Here is a 13797-nt window from a genome sequence, read left to right as displayed (position 1 = left end):
ATATGTTATGATATGTTTCCATGTAAACAGACATTTTATACTGAAATTGATCTATCTATCTATCTATCTATCTATCTATGTCTCTGACCGCCTCAAATTAGCATCGATTGAAATAACGGAATCTTTTTGTCTTTCAGTTAAATGATGTTCGAGACTATATCTATACAAGGGGTTGTATTATTGGTTTCGGAGAGTGGCTGGGAAAATATAATGATTTCATAATTATTTCGTGCTTATCAGTTATTATAATGCAAGTAAGTAATTATTTTTCATATTTTATCTTTGAAGATATTCGGTCCAGATGGCCACTACAACTATCATAGTAAATCAAAGTTAGTTCTACCACACCAACGTTTGCCGCCGTATTATGCTTTCGAGATGTACTCTCTGGCGCTTTAAAAGCGTCTTATTTGGCGATTTTTTTATTCATGCATCTTGTTTTCAAACATTTTGTTATTCGCTTATTATTACTCCAGTGTGGTGAATTCTGTTGTGATACTTGGAGCTCGAACCGTGGTCGCCTGTACACGTGTAGCTCGTACTGTTATTCATATCATACAAAATTCACAAAGCGCATTACAAAATATGAACTAGACACATGAAAAATATTTTTTATTTCAAAGTTACCCGACTTTTATTAATTTAAAGGTATATTCACTAAAATATACTTTGCTTCACAATCATTTCATTAAAACGCTAAAAGAACACTAGTTTTTTTCTTATACGGGAAAATCCCCAAAATGGTACGGGATAGGTTGCGACTCTAAGGCTTCACGCTTGACAGCCCGCATGACCATTTTAAAGCATGTCAACATAACCTACGTTGGCATTATGAACTGATTTATAATTACAAATGCTGGTCAACTGAATTGTGTTTTAATGTTTTTAAAATCACATAGAATGACATTGAATGACATTACACAGTTTCTCAAAGGAAATACATACTTTTTCTCTTTTCACCAGTTTTTAGCTGTACTGTCGGCAAAAGTCATGGTTGTACGAATACGTAAACAAAGGTCTAGATGGCGGGTATTACAGAGCAATTCTTCATCAGGTGCAAATACCATGACAAGAACTGTATAGCTGTGTCTAATGTCTACTATAAACATATAATATGGCAACATGTCACAGCAACAGGCAGTTGCTAATCGCACTAAAGTGGTGTACATCATGTTAAGAGCTTCTGAAACAAAAACAAGGACAAATGTGAGATAGAGACGACGAGAAGGTAAAAGATGTAGCTTCCCCGAATCCAAACATACTGCAGTGTATGTATGAATGTGTAACAAAAAGACTAAAGGAAATACATTAATGACAAAGACGACGTATACATAAACGCGTTGGGGAACTACCGGCAAAAGCACCACTGGTGAGTTTAAACTGGTCAGTTGCGGTCAAACAGTCACTCCTATTCCTCACTTTAAAGGGCAGTGTTATCCCCGCCAGGTGAATCTCGTGATTATTTCGCGACTATGACCAGGAAGGACAAGTGAAGCATAAAATGCTAGTATAAAAATATCAAAATAACACCTTAAAAAGATATATGCCTGTACTCCTTCGCATAAAGCTGAGAAACAAGAGAAAAGTACATTAAGGGTAATAGGAAACAGGCTAGAAGATGCCTTATTCTCATTAGACAGTTATAGCTACTTATCATGTTGTCTACATTCTATCCAGACAACCGCAATCGGATGAAATGTATCGTTTCAACTATTGAAGAACTGAACATCAAAATAGCTATGAAAATAACTTTTTTTACTGTACGAAAATAGTTGGAACTTTCCACATCCAGACTCATGAAATTTGTAAATAGCTTCATCAGATAAGTAATGTTATGTTACACCTAGACAAAGAAATGTCTTCAGATGTCTGTAAAATTCAATACCAAGTCTGCATTACGTTATACAAAATATTTTCTTGGTTTATGAAACCGGTAGCTGTGTTAAAGTAATACTGGAAGCTGTTTTAGAATCTACAATACGATATTGTATTCGCACAGATTTTATCTCGATGCAATACATGCCTTTTGTTATCTATCAGCATGCCATTTGCTGGCAGAGGAGAGATTTGTTTAGTAAGACAGATGATATAATGCATGGTAGGGATACAATTTCCAACCTAGAATCATTTTGCTACAATGAGTTACACATTCAGAACTATGTTATGTTGGCGAAACACTAGGCAATACTGGTATTATCATGTACACATTTCTTATTGTTTTTTGTTTGTTTTAAAAGTACAGAAATGACGGCTAGATATTACACTTGCTGATCATTTACCTGGAGCAAACAAACAAAGTGAAGATCTGAACACATTATTTTTATGTGTTTATGTACTGACTACAATGACACATATATGTAATGCTATCTCAACCTCTCTTATAATCATATGTAAGAATAATAAACACACAGGGAACAAATAAAACCAGATATTTTAACTTCTTTTGTACCTATATATAGTTCCATTTTTAGCACTGATGATAGATATGGCATAAACACACAAATTACATTCACTATGTCAGAATAACAGGATCCGCTGGATCATACAGACTATGGATGATATATAATGCTGGGAATATTGAACGTTTATTACATGTTATTAAGAAAATGCTTCCAATATTTCTAAAGTGCTTTTGTAGATTTGTATCTACCAACTGTGAAATTGTATTTGAAAGTGAAAGGTAAGCACAGATAAACCAGATAACTAAAGGAGGATTACGTGTGCTGACACTGTTGTATCATTTTCCTGAATTCATAATCTTGTATTAAAGTAGATGTTTACGTAATATTCTTTAAGGAAAGTATTTCCGATGTAAGAACACATCTTGCAAGAATTTTGTATGCAGATGGAATCAAAACATATTGAAAACCGTCATTTAATTTACAGCCATCTTGTTAATATTCGTACTTTAACAACACTTTTTATGAGCTTATTTGATTTAATAAAGCTACTTTGTGTTGGTATCCGTGCCTTGAATTTGGGCAGAATTCAACTTCGTTTTTATATTATGCTATTTGATGTAATGGTTACCATAACGAGTCAATAATAATTTTAAGTCTACGCAACATTGTAATTACAGTGATGAATGGATTATTTACAACACATTCTGATAAATGAATCTAATTTCTATCAGACAGACAGCGTGAATTGTTTCGATAAAGTCATATGTTCATGTATGTAACAGATTTCGAATCCAGCTATGAAACATTTTCAAATTACTTTTGTAGAGGGGGTACAAATAGTTATCAAGTTTAATCCTCTACTGGTTGACTATAGGATTGCGCTTTTTCGTCCGTCCGTCCAAATTTTGTGCCTGGTCCATAACTCTGACATTCATGAAAGGATTTTAATATTACTTGGCACAAATGTTCACTGCATGATAAGAAAACTTGTCATGTGCAAAACCCGGACCCTTAGCTCAAAGATCAAGGTCACATTTGTCATATGCAAACAGGGTTGTTTTCTGCAAATTTTAATCGAAATGTTGTGTTGTAAAATATTGTATATATAGTACAATATTTTATGTAAATCATTTGCAGATAACTGATCATTTTGTTATTTTGCATAGGAAAATTAGTCAACTTCCAGTGCGGGACATTGTATTACATGGCAATACTTCATTAACTTCTTTTTTCTATACTAGTGTAAAATACTTCATGAGTGAACACAACACAGATGAAAACAAGACGTAAAGTTGAAAATGTATAAATTATTGTTTTTATTAAGATTTAGTTAGGCTGTTGCAGCACAAAAAAGATAATTGCAAGGTTGTGTTTTTTTGGCATTTGTCACATGAGATATTTTCCTGTACGCCTTATTACTGAAACATTTCAGAAAAAAAGATCGTATACAGTTCCGTTTCAAAATATTACTTCATAGAGATTTGCATCATAATTTCAATGTGTTTTCTGACTTCACATTCATTTAAAATTTAAAACAGTAACAGTATTTTGTATATAAAATACATGCGTTTAGCTGCTATAGGAATGAGTTATAATTCATAGAAAGCTTGACAATTACTGACTGCAAACTTGACTTTCTAACCCCGGTTATCTTATGCTGTCTTGGAAACTTTTGTAAACATACAAATATTGTGATACATGTAAAGGCAGAACTACCCCAAAACCAGTCACATTCGACAAAGAATGTTTACCGTACATATATTCGGCTTGAATTTCGATAATCTGAAAAATGAGTTATTTCACTTTAGCTTTTTACACATATACTCAAAGTAATATAAATTATAAATTATAAAAAAAACTGTAAGCATATTTTAATGAATTATTCTTTGTTTCCAAAGAGATCTTTTGACATAGATAAGTGAAGTTCTGATTAAGTTTATGAAATACATTTTCGCATTTTGACATAATTGTCACTGAAGCGTCAGTGGGGTATGCGATTCAGATGTGTGATTTGAAACGGCCAGATGCTAAATAAAAAAAATCTACTAAAACTGATATTTGGTTAGTATTTTAGACACTTCCTTTATCAGCTTTATAAAAATCTGGCCACGGAACAAAAGGAATCTATTTATATGTATGAGTCAAATACTTTAAATTAAAGCTACAACATTTTAGATTTATATTGGCGTTCATAATCTGCAATGCATGTCTGATTATGCAGTGACATAACGCCAGAATGTATGAAACGTGCAAATACGTCAAATTGTTCTACTGTTTTGTATGAATACAAAACGACTCACCCTGCCAAGCAAAACCAGACAAATCGTTGAGGTAATTTCCAAGTAAACAAACAAAGCGTTGATTTCCCGGCGGCAATGGTTAGTTTTGATACATTGACATTGCATCTATCATGTCTATAAATATATTTTGTATAGTCAGTCCAATATATACAACTCGATTTGCAAAATGCATTTGTTCAAAAAAGGCTGTAAGTCATGAACTGGATTACAAACTGATTAGTAATTGAGAAATACCTCCATGATCAAGGAAAAACCTGACGTCATCTCACATAGTATGAACCAAATCCACAATATGATAATTTAAAGGTAACATTGTGGATGGTAAATTACGTAGCTTTACCGTTTAAGAGTATATAAACAAAACACAAAAACATTTGATGATATCAATAATCTACCTATCCATTACATGTTTGCCATACTTTCCCGTGGCACTGGATTCCTAAAATATTCTCAAAGAGTTGTCCTCCTTTAAGAATGAATGCCATTTGTAAATGCATAAAAATAAAGAATTGCTGAAAACTACGTTCCACCAAGTTATGTGAAATTTCAACACTGGAACATTTTGCAAATGCATCAGAACAAAGGTATGTAGCATTTCCTTGAAAATGGTGATTTTTAAAGGCAGCGAACTATCCGAAAGTGTAACCTCTTCATGCAGAGAGTACCCAGAATTCAATGATTGACAATTCTTTTGTAGAGTAATATACATATTTCATATACTGTTCAATTGTCTTTAAAAACAACCCATTTTTCTTTGATTTGGTGTTGTTTTTCTCAAAATATCGGGCTAACCGTTAATACTGAAATACATCGAAACAATGGTGTAAAGGCTCCGATCTGCCAAAACGGTCTGTTCTTTAGTCATTTTTCTGTGTTCTCTATATGAACGATCTGCCTAATTATAAAGTACCATGTCCGAATGCTGCTTGCTGATGACCTGGTCCCTATAATTCAATCAAGACATTTGACACATAACAAATTCTCTGTTAACATCGATATTTGTAGAATCATCACAACTGCAAATATAAATTTTTGTTTTAATGTAATTCAGCGCTTGGCATCTGTTAGGATACGAGTTATAAGACCAAGGGAAGTGCCTATGCCTTTAGTATCTTGAACAATGAAATGGGTCTAATCGCTAAGCTGACAAACGAAATAGAATGTCCTTTGTTAAAACGTATAGCTGGTGAGACCAAATATCTCATATATAGAATTTTCCTCTGGCTACCTTGCCTAAATGATTCATGTACCAATGATTTGTGAATGATTTCTATTATGAGCTAAATAATTTCAGGGATAAGGCAAATCACGAAATGTTTCAAACTAACAATCTTCAATTAATAATGATAAGCTCAAACTCCTATAGGCTGGAGACTCTATACTTGACTGGTCTTTTTTTTGAAGTTCCCGTCAGACAATGTCTTTGAATCAACAACATACGAGTCCTATCGTATAGATGCTCGGCCTCTGTCTTTTTAATTGAAGTTGCAACTCTACACAATTGCCCTGACTCCTGGATGCTCAGCGCCTATATGCTATCACATGTAACATTCAACTACCATATAGGTATATCCCCGATGCCTTGGCTGTACTTCGCCAGTAACGCTGAACCGTCTATAAACTGGAACTCTCCTACTCTCAGTAGATTACCAAACTCTGGGTCTCTGTCTCAACTTTCCGATGCTCATATATTTGCTATAGTCTATAGCATTCAACTACCATAAAGGTAAAACTCCTATGCGCTGGCCCTACAGCTCGAAACCTTGTTGAAATTCTGCAGCTTTTCTTTAGTCTATGAACTTCAAACGTCTTCTTTTTTAATAATTTATCCGCCCTGACAGGGTAGTTGCAATAACCTCCTTCTCAAGGTACTGGGATATATTATTAGTTGAATCCTCGATGTGTCTTCTTCAGTCGCTGGATACCGAATGCCCTCTCTGTCATCCACCTACCTATTTATAATAGCAGACGTGCTATTTATAGAACTTGTTTCTGATTGGTCTAAATTTATACAAAGTATTTTACAACGAGTACTTGCTCTAACAAATATCTGTTTCCATTTGACTGTTATATATAACATAGTGTGTGATGCTGGGATCCAGCTATCAACAAAATGAACCCAAATTAGCCACAAATGACCCAAATCCTATTATTAACAGCAATTCAACAATAATTATAGCAATGATAGTATGAAAAGGGTGTCAAGCACTATCCGTGCTTAATGTGTTACGTTATCAATATATCAAACATACAAATGATTCTGACAGCATCCTACACTAGCGATAATATCAACAAAACCAGAATCTAACATATTGATGCTATCCCTATCATGCCATCTGTTGCAGTACCGATGTTTAATTAAATGAGCACGTATATTGTGCAGTATAGAAACCAGTTTCCAGGACAAATTTTATGTTTTTCGTTCATTATTACTTTACAAATAACTTGACAAAAAGGTAACTCACACGACAAACATTTCAGGTCCTACTACAACCACAAATACCACCACCACTTCTCTGAGATGTAAAATTATTTCCTGGGAGCTCAAATGGATTCATTAGAAGTGGTTATTATATGATGTTTAGCATAAAAAATTAATGTTTTGTTTTATGGGCATTTATATATCTTACCGTCGTTTAACATGGAAGACGATTACATAATAAATGAATATATATTCAATTGTAACTGAACTATAACATTGAATATGCAGGTACATTTTATCAATTATGTACCCATGCATTTATTTCATAAGTTTTTGCCACTCTGAATCTATTTGAGACACTTCTGGAATCAACAAAAACTGTTAAAACAATGCATTAGGACCTAACACTAAAACAAAATCAAATAAATTATTCATCTAGAAATTGATCCTTTCTCTTGACTACCCCTCACTTCAAAGATTGACAGAAAGTAAAAAGTAGACATGCATCAGACAATTTTTATGAAATCCCAACGGACATCTCAAAGTCTGCAATTAATTAAACTATAGTCGTGGGCTGGTTCATTTTAATCGCAGGTAGAATACTCTAATATATAAAAGCTGGTCATCAAACATAGAACAAACTCTGTAGCTTAGATAACAGTGATGGTGAAGTTTAAAGTGTATTTTGGCTGCAATGTGTAATAATGTTAAAAGTTCTTATAGACATTATCATGGGAGGTATATTCATTTTTCCACTAAGTGCATATTTGTAAGAACATATTTTGATAGATAAAGATGAAATAAGTTTGCAAGAATTTGATTTGTTTTAATATATTTGTTTTATATAACTAATGAATAAACCGTCAAAGTGGGGGGGGGGGGGTCGCAGTTAGGTGTCTGCGCAAAATGTTTTTTGATTTTCTTTATATTTTATGACAATACACCTACATGTATTAAGTTTCATTCACAAGTGTTACTGTTATCAGTTTTTACTTAATTTTATAGAAATTCACATTTAAAGTGATATGATACTGATATATTGTCATTTTAATGTTAATTTAGCTTACAATATCTGCTGAAAATAACACCTAAATATCTCAACTAATAAAAAATGTTTTAGATTTTTGGTGAAGTTCGTCCATTGAAAATCAGTAAATTTGATGAAGCCACTTTGTGGCTCTGTGTTGAAAAAAGTATTCAAGACAATTTAAAACGCAACATGTTGTGTAAATGTCCATTGCATAGTTATTTTATCACGAAAGTTCCAGGTAAAAAGTTTGAACCATTTTTAAAAACGCGACGGAGATTTTGTTCCTGGTTGGTTACATGTCAAATTACCACACCCACTTTAAATGTGAATTTCTATAAAAGTAAGTCAAAACTGATAACAGTAACACTTGTGAATGAAACTTAATACATGTAGGTATATTGTCATAAAATACAGAGAAAATCAAAAAACATTTTGCGCAGACACCTAACTGCGACCCTCCTTTGTTTTCAATGTGTCAAACCTTGTCTCATTTTAGTACTCAGTTGTCATTTTGATCCTGTACAATTGGGCTGAAGTGGTTTAAATAGTAGCAAAGACTTTTGTTACAACTGTAAATGTATAAAAAAAAGGTTAAATACACTGTATACTAAATTTCTTACGGATTTTATAAGAAAATTTGAAAATAAATTGTAAAACAACTAATTCCATGAGGTTAAATAACAAACAATCTGTCAGTAACTGAGTTTCAAAGCCTTTTTAAGAAATATATCAATTATAGTATGATAACTAAAAGCCTAATTCTTATTGTTGTTGGCGCACGATCTAGAGGTCAGTGCCTTCAGTAATCAAGTTCTATACCGTGACATGTTTCCCCACTATGTTGAAATTCGTCCTTGAATTTCAGCGGTTACTCAACAAACAACAGGCGTCGAAGACTAACCATTCACCCCCCCACACCACCCCCCGTTTTGATAGCTGAGTCCAATACTGTGACATTAACATATTTTGATTTACAGGGATGGACTTATATTTCTAGTTTTTATAATAAGTTTGAGTGTATATTTAGTGACAATCAAAACTTTACTGGCACACATACTATTGACGTTAATTGAAAGACTCCCCTGTTTTCAACATTAGACTAGCAGTGTTTAGAGTTTAACAAGAGGGCCATGATGACCCTATATCGCTCACCTGTTATCATTGCACTTGAGGACAAGTAGGTCCTCAGTAAAAATATTTAAGTTCAAAGGACAGGAACAACAAAGGGAAGAAATTTAACCAAAAAGAAAAAAACAATTCTTACAAGGTACAGATATGTCAAAATGCACCTAAAAATTGGAGGTACCATCCATGTTGTACCACAGAAAATTGGTCTCGGCCAATAATAAAAAAGTTACTTAAAATAAGCTATTTATAGTAACGTGAAAGGGAAGTAATTAAAAAAAATATTGTAAGTGAACAAAAGAAGGCTATGCCAAATAAATCTGTTGACATAAATGAAATTTCAGATCAGTATCTTCATTAGTTACAGAGATATACCCATTTTAATTTGGAATAAAGGGAGGTAATTTGACATAAAATCAGTCCATAGTTATCTACCCTGATTGTCTCAGTCCAACTAATGACAATAATCAAATTTCAAATAAGTCCTATAAGTACTTACTGATATAAAGCCATTTTGATTACAATCAGGGGAGGTAATCCGATATAAAATAACTCTGGAACCTACGATTGGATCTGATTTGTCATGGAATCTAAGATTTATTGTTGCTGAAGATATTTTGGAAGTTTGTATCAAATAAAACCATAAATGAAGTCTCTATATGGCTGCAAAAGCCAAAATAGCCAATTTTGGACCTTTAATGGGCCATAACTCTGGAACCCATAAAGGAATCTGGCCAGCTCAAAAAAAGGAACCAAGATCTTGCGGTGATATAAGTTGTGTGCAAATTTGGTGAAAATCAAATCAAAAATAAAGCTGCTATTGTGCAGACAAGGTCAAAATAACTAATTTTGGCCCTTTCAGGGGCCATAACTCTAGAACCCATTACGGGATCTGGCCGGTTCAAGAAAGGAACCGAGATCTTATGGTGACACAAGTCTGCGTGGCACTCCCTGTTTGATATTTTTCTTTGATTTTGTGCAAGTTTGATTAAATTCAAATCATAAATGAAGCTGCTATTGTGTAGACAAGGTCAGAATAGCTAATTCTGGCCCTTTCAGGGGCCATAACTCTGGAACCCATAATGGGATCTAGCCAGTTTAAAAAAGGAACCAAGACCTTATGGTGATACAAGTTGTGTGCAAGTTTGGTTAAAATAAAATCATAAATGAAGTTACTATTGTGCAGACAAGGTCAAAATAGCTAATTTTGGCCCTTTCAGGGGCCATAACTCTGGAACCCATAATGGAATCTGGCCAGTTCAAAAAAGGAACCAAGATCTTATAGTGATACAAGTTGTGTGCCAGTTTGGTAAAAATCAAATCATAAATAAAGCTGCTATTGTGCAGACAAGGTCAAAATAGCTAATTTTGGCCCTCTCAGGGGCCATAACTCTGTAACCCATAATGGGATCTGGCTGGTTCAAGAAAGGAACCGTGATCTTATGGTGATACAAGTTGTGTGCAAGTTTAGTTAAAATAAAATCATAAACGAAACCACTATCGTGCAGACACGAAATTGTTGATGCACGGACGCACGAGACGCACGGACGCACAGACGACGGACGACGAACGAAGGGTGATCACAAAACCTCACCTTGTCACTAAGTGACAGGTGAGCTAAAAAGACATACACATTTAGCTCGTAAAATATATATTATTTTAAGATTCATCTACATATGACAATCCTCATTTCTACATTTTAGCAGTGGACGTTATGATTAGGTGTATGTCTTTCGTCATAAAGCAAGGTAGATTCCGATTCGAGGAGAAACAATGTATGAATTAAGATTATGGACCGCTTATGGTTATGTTAATTTGTTTACTTACATTTAAACACAAAAAGATGTTACCAAATAAAAAAAATCTTGTTATATTAAGCACTATTCTTTCTTGCTGAAGTAAGTTCTTGGGTGTCTACTGTTTGAAAGATTTGATGTTTTTAGCCGCTACAAATAGCCGCCATGGTGCCATTCAGTTATACCATACCCCACCAATTTGCTGGTACCCATTTACAACTTGGTCAACTGAGGCAATTGTGCCTTGCCCTATGACCCACCGCAGTAGGAGTAGTAAGGAATCGAACTCAAGGCCTTAGGTTCCATAGGAATGTGCCTTTGCCCTCTCGAACATTGCGTCCAATAACGCCATGCAATAACCATGCACCACCGTGCTATAGTCATGAGCCGTGATTTTGCCATGCAATGCTATGCGACATGTGACAAAATACGAACCGGATTCGAGTCACGCCTACTCAGAAGTCAATGGAGTATCAGCCAAAATGAATTAGGGTCACTCAAGAAACTGTACCAGCAAGATTCTAGTCCTTTTATTGCCAAATAAGTGCACGAGAGTCAAATTGCGATAATAACAGGGGAGGCTTCAATTTGTAGTAAATATGTAAACCTGATATATTTCAGCTTGTAAAGTTAGACTTGAATTTTGAAATAGTTTTGCAGCTATGAAACTAGAATTTCCGCAATTTTCGTTCTAAGGGATAATTTCCGCCAAACTTCTAGCAACTTTGGTCGCTATACTCAGTAGTATAGATATTACAGGGTACGGCGCACTTTTTTAAATTTAATTAAAAAAAAATTATTCATAAAAATCAACAATTTTCATAAATTATTTTTTTTTAATTAAATTTAAAAAAGTATACCATACCCTGTAATATCTATACTACTATTAAAACGTATATATTTTTAAAACAACTTTTTAATTTAAAACTATATTTTTTTAAAAACAACTTTTTAATTTAAAATCAACAAGTATATTTTTTTAAACAAAATAATTTATAATTGTTTGTTCGTTTGCTCTTTGATTGTTAACTTTTAGTATTTTATACCATAAATCGTACAACGGTACTTTGTCTTGTAACATTTAATGAAAAATAAACAATAATATCCACAGAGCGCACTTGATTTGTCTTGATATTGAGCGTTGTTATATTTTATATTTTTTATATATTTTATTACCTCTTTTGGTGGAGGAAGTCCAAATGGGTCAAAATATATATTATTTAAATAACAAACCCAATGTGTTCCAGGTCCAACAGAGTCATCTAAATTTATAATTCCACATTCATTTTTATTTCTTATTTTTAATAAATTATTTCTGCTAAATACACCCCTAAAGTTTTTAATTTTTAATTGTTTTGCCCATTGTTCTATTTCAAAGTTAGAAATTGGTTTGTTTATAAATTTTATTTTTTTTTTTAATATGGAAATTCGTCTGTAAGGTCTTCTCTGAGAATCAATTTGTATACCCCGGCCTTTTCCCTTACCAGTTAACAAAGATGTAATCAAAGGTATTCCTAGACTAGCAGCAGCATACCCAAAAAGCCACCATTTTGTCTCTGTTTTTGTGTTAATTTAATCACTCCAGATCCTACTAGTTGCTTTCTTTGATTAGGTGTAAGATATGGTGATATCATATTTCTCTTATCATTAGCTACTGAAATCATACCATTCCCAAGTAACTTACTAACACCAGTACTGGCCAGCCCAGAAAGGGCTCCAATACCTAGAGGAGCTAATATTTTTGGAGCTATTTTTGCTGCCATTGGAAGAATTGTTTTTCCTAACAAACCAGCCAAAGCTCCTAAAAATCCACCATTTTGACCTTGACTGGACATTTGTTTTTTTGAAATTGTAATTTCTAACCCCTTCTTATTTCTAATAGACTTTTCAATTTGATTAATTTGTGTTTTTGTTAAAAGTAAAGGGAAGTTTCCACGTAATTGTTCATGTTTTAATCTAAAATTATATGAAGTTTTATTATTATATGCTTTAGCTAAATTTTTCTTTTGTCCATCTGTAAGACTAACCCTATATTCAATATAATTTGATGACATTATATACTTTATATTTATTTTAATTTTATTTAAACAGTAACAAGTTCATTTCCAATAGTATTTATTTCAACTGTTTCTTCATACAATACAATTGCGTAAACACGATATCTTGCAGTGGGAAGTGTATTTAAACGAAAGTGTAATGTAATATGCTTAGGATCTTCCGTTATTACTTCCTTTTTATATTCCAAGTTAAAATGAACAAATCCAAACAAACTTTGAAAATTAAATCTATTTAGCAGACTTCCAGTAGTCTTATCATTTTGTTTATAATAATAATTAATTACATCATCATATATTCTTGATATACTTGTGTATTCTATTTCTGGATAAAAAACACCATTACCAACTTCAAGACGACAGAAGCTTAAAGTGCAATCATTATCTGCTGCATTAACTTTAAATGTATCTAATAAATGCGGATTATGTATTTGTGTATTACTTTTATCAGGTCGTTGTAAATAAACAAATACATGTTGTGGTTTTGTTACACCAGCCGTTATTCTAAAAGTTGTATTAATTTGTTGTGTACCATTCGATTGTGTCACCATTTCCCGTAGGTATGACCATCTTTCTTTTGTAAATCTTTCAGAAATTAGATTAAGTCCAAATTCATTGAAAATTAAACGTGGAACCCATAGAATTAATTTTGTTACAATTACCCTACC

The 13797-nt window shown here is 33.2% G+C and overlaps 1 protein-coding gene across 2 annotated transcripts in view; it reads left to right on the top strand.

Annotated features, from left to right (window-relative positions):
• Positions 1 to 2476, top strand: part of LOC123546458 (tetraspanin-5-like) — a 35590-nt gene extending 33114 nt beyond the window's left edge. For both annotated transcript variants that reach the window (XM_045332731.2, XM_045332730.2), the window contains exons 7-8: positions 138 to 254; positions 964 to 2476. In XM_045332731.2, coding sequence (XP_045188666.2) covers positions 138 to 254; positions 964 to 1083 — 237 coding nt within the window. In that variant the 3' untranslated portion in view covers positions 1084 to 2476. The remainder of the gene's footprint in view (positions 1 to 137; positions 255 to 963) is intronic.
• The last annotated feature ends 11321 nt before the right edge of the window (positions 2477 to 13797 follow it).

Source organism: Mercenaria mercenaria, chromosome 9 (assembly GCF_021730395.1).
Source record: "Mercenaria mercenaria strain notata chromosome 9, MADL_Memer_1, whole genome shotgun sequence".
NCBI classification, from domain to species: domain Eukaryota; kingdom Metazoa; phylum Mollusca; class Bivalvia; order Venerida; family Veneridae; genus Mercenaria; species Mercenaria mercenaria.
The sequence above is the reverse complement of the archived record's forward strand: the minus strand, read 5'-3'. Positions and strand labels throughout refer to the sequence as shown.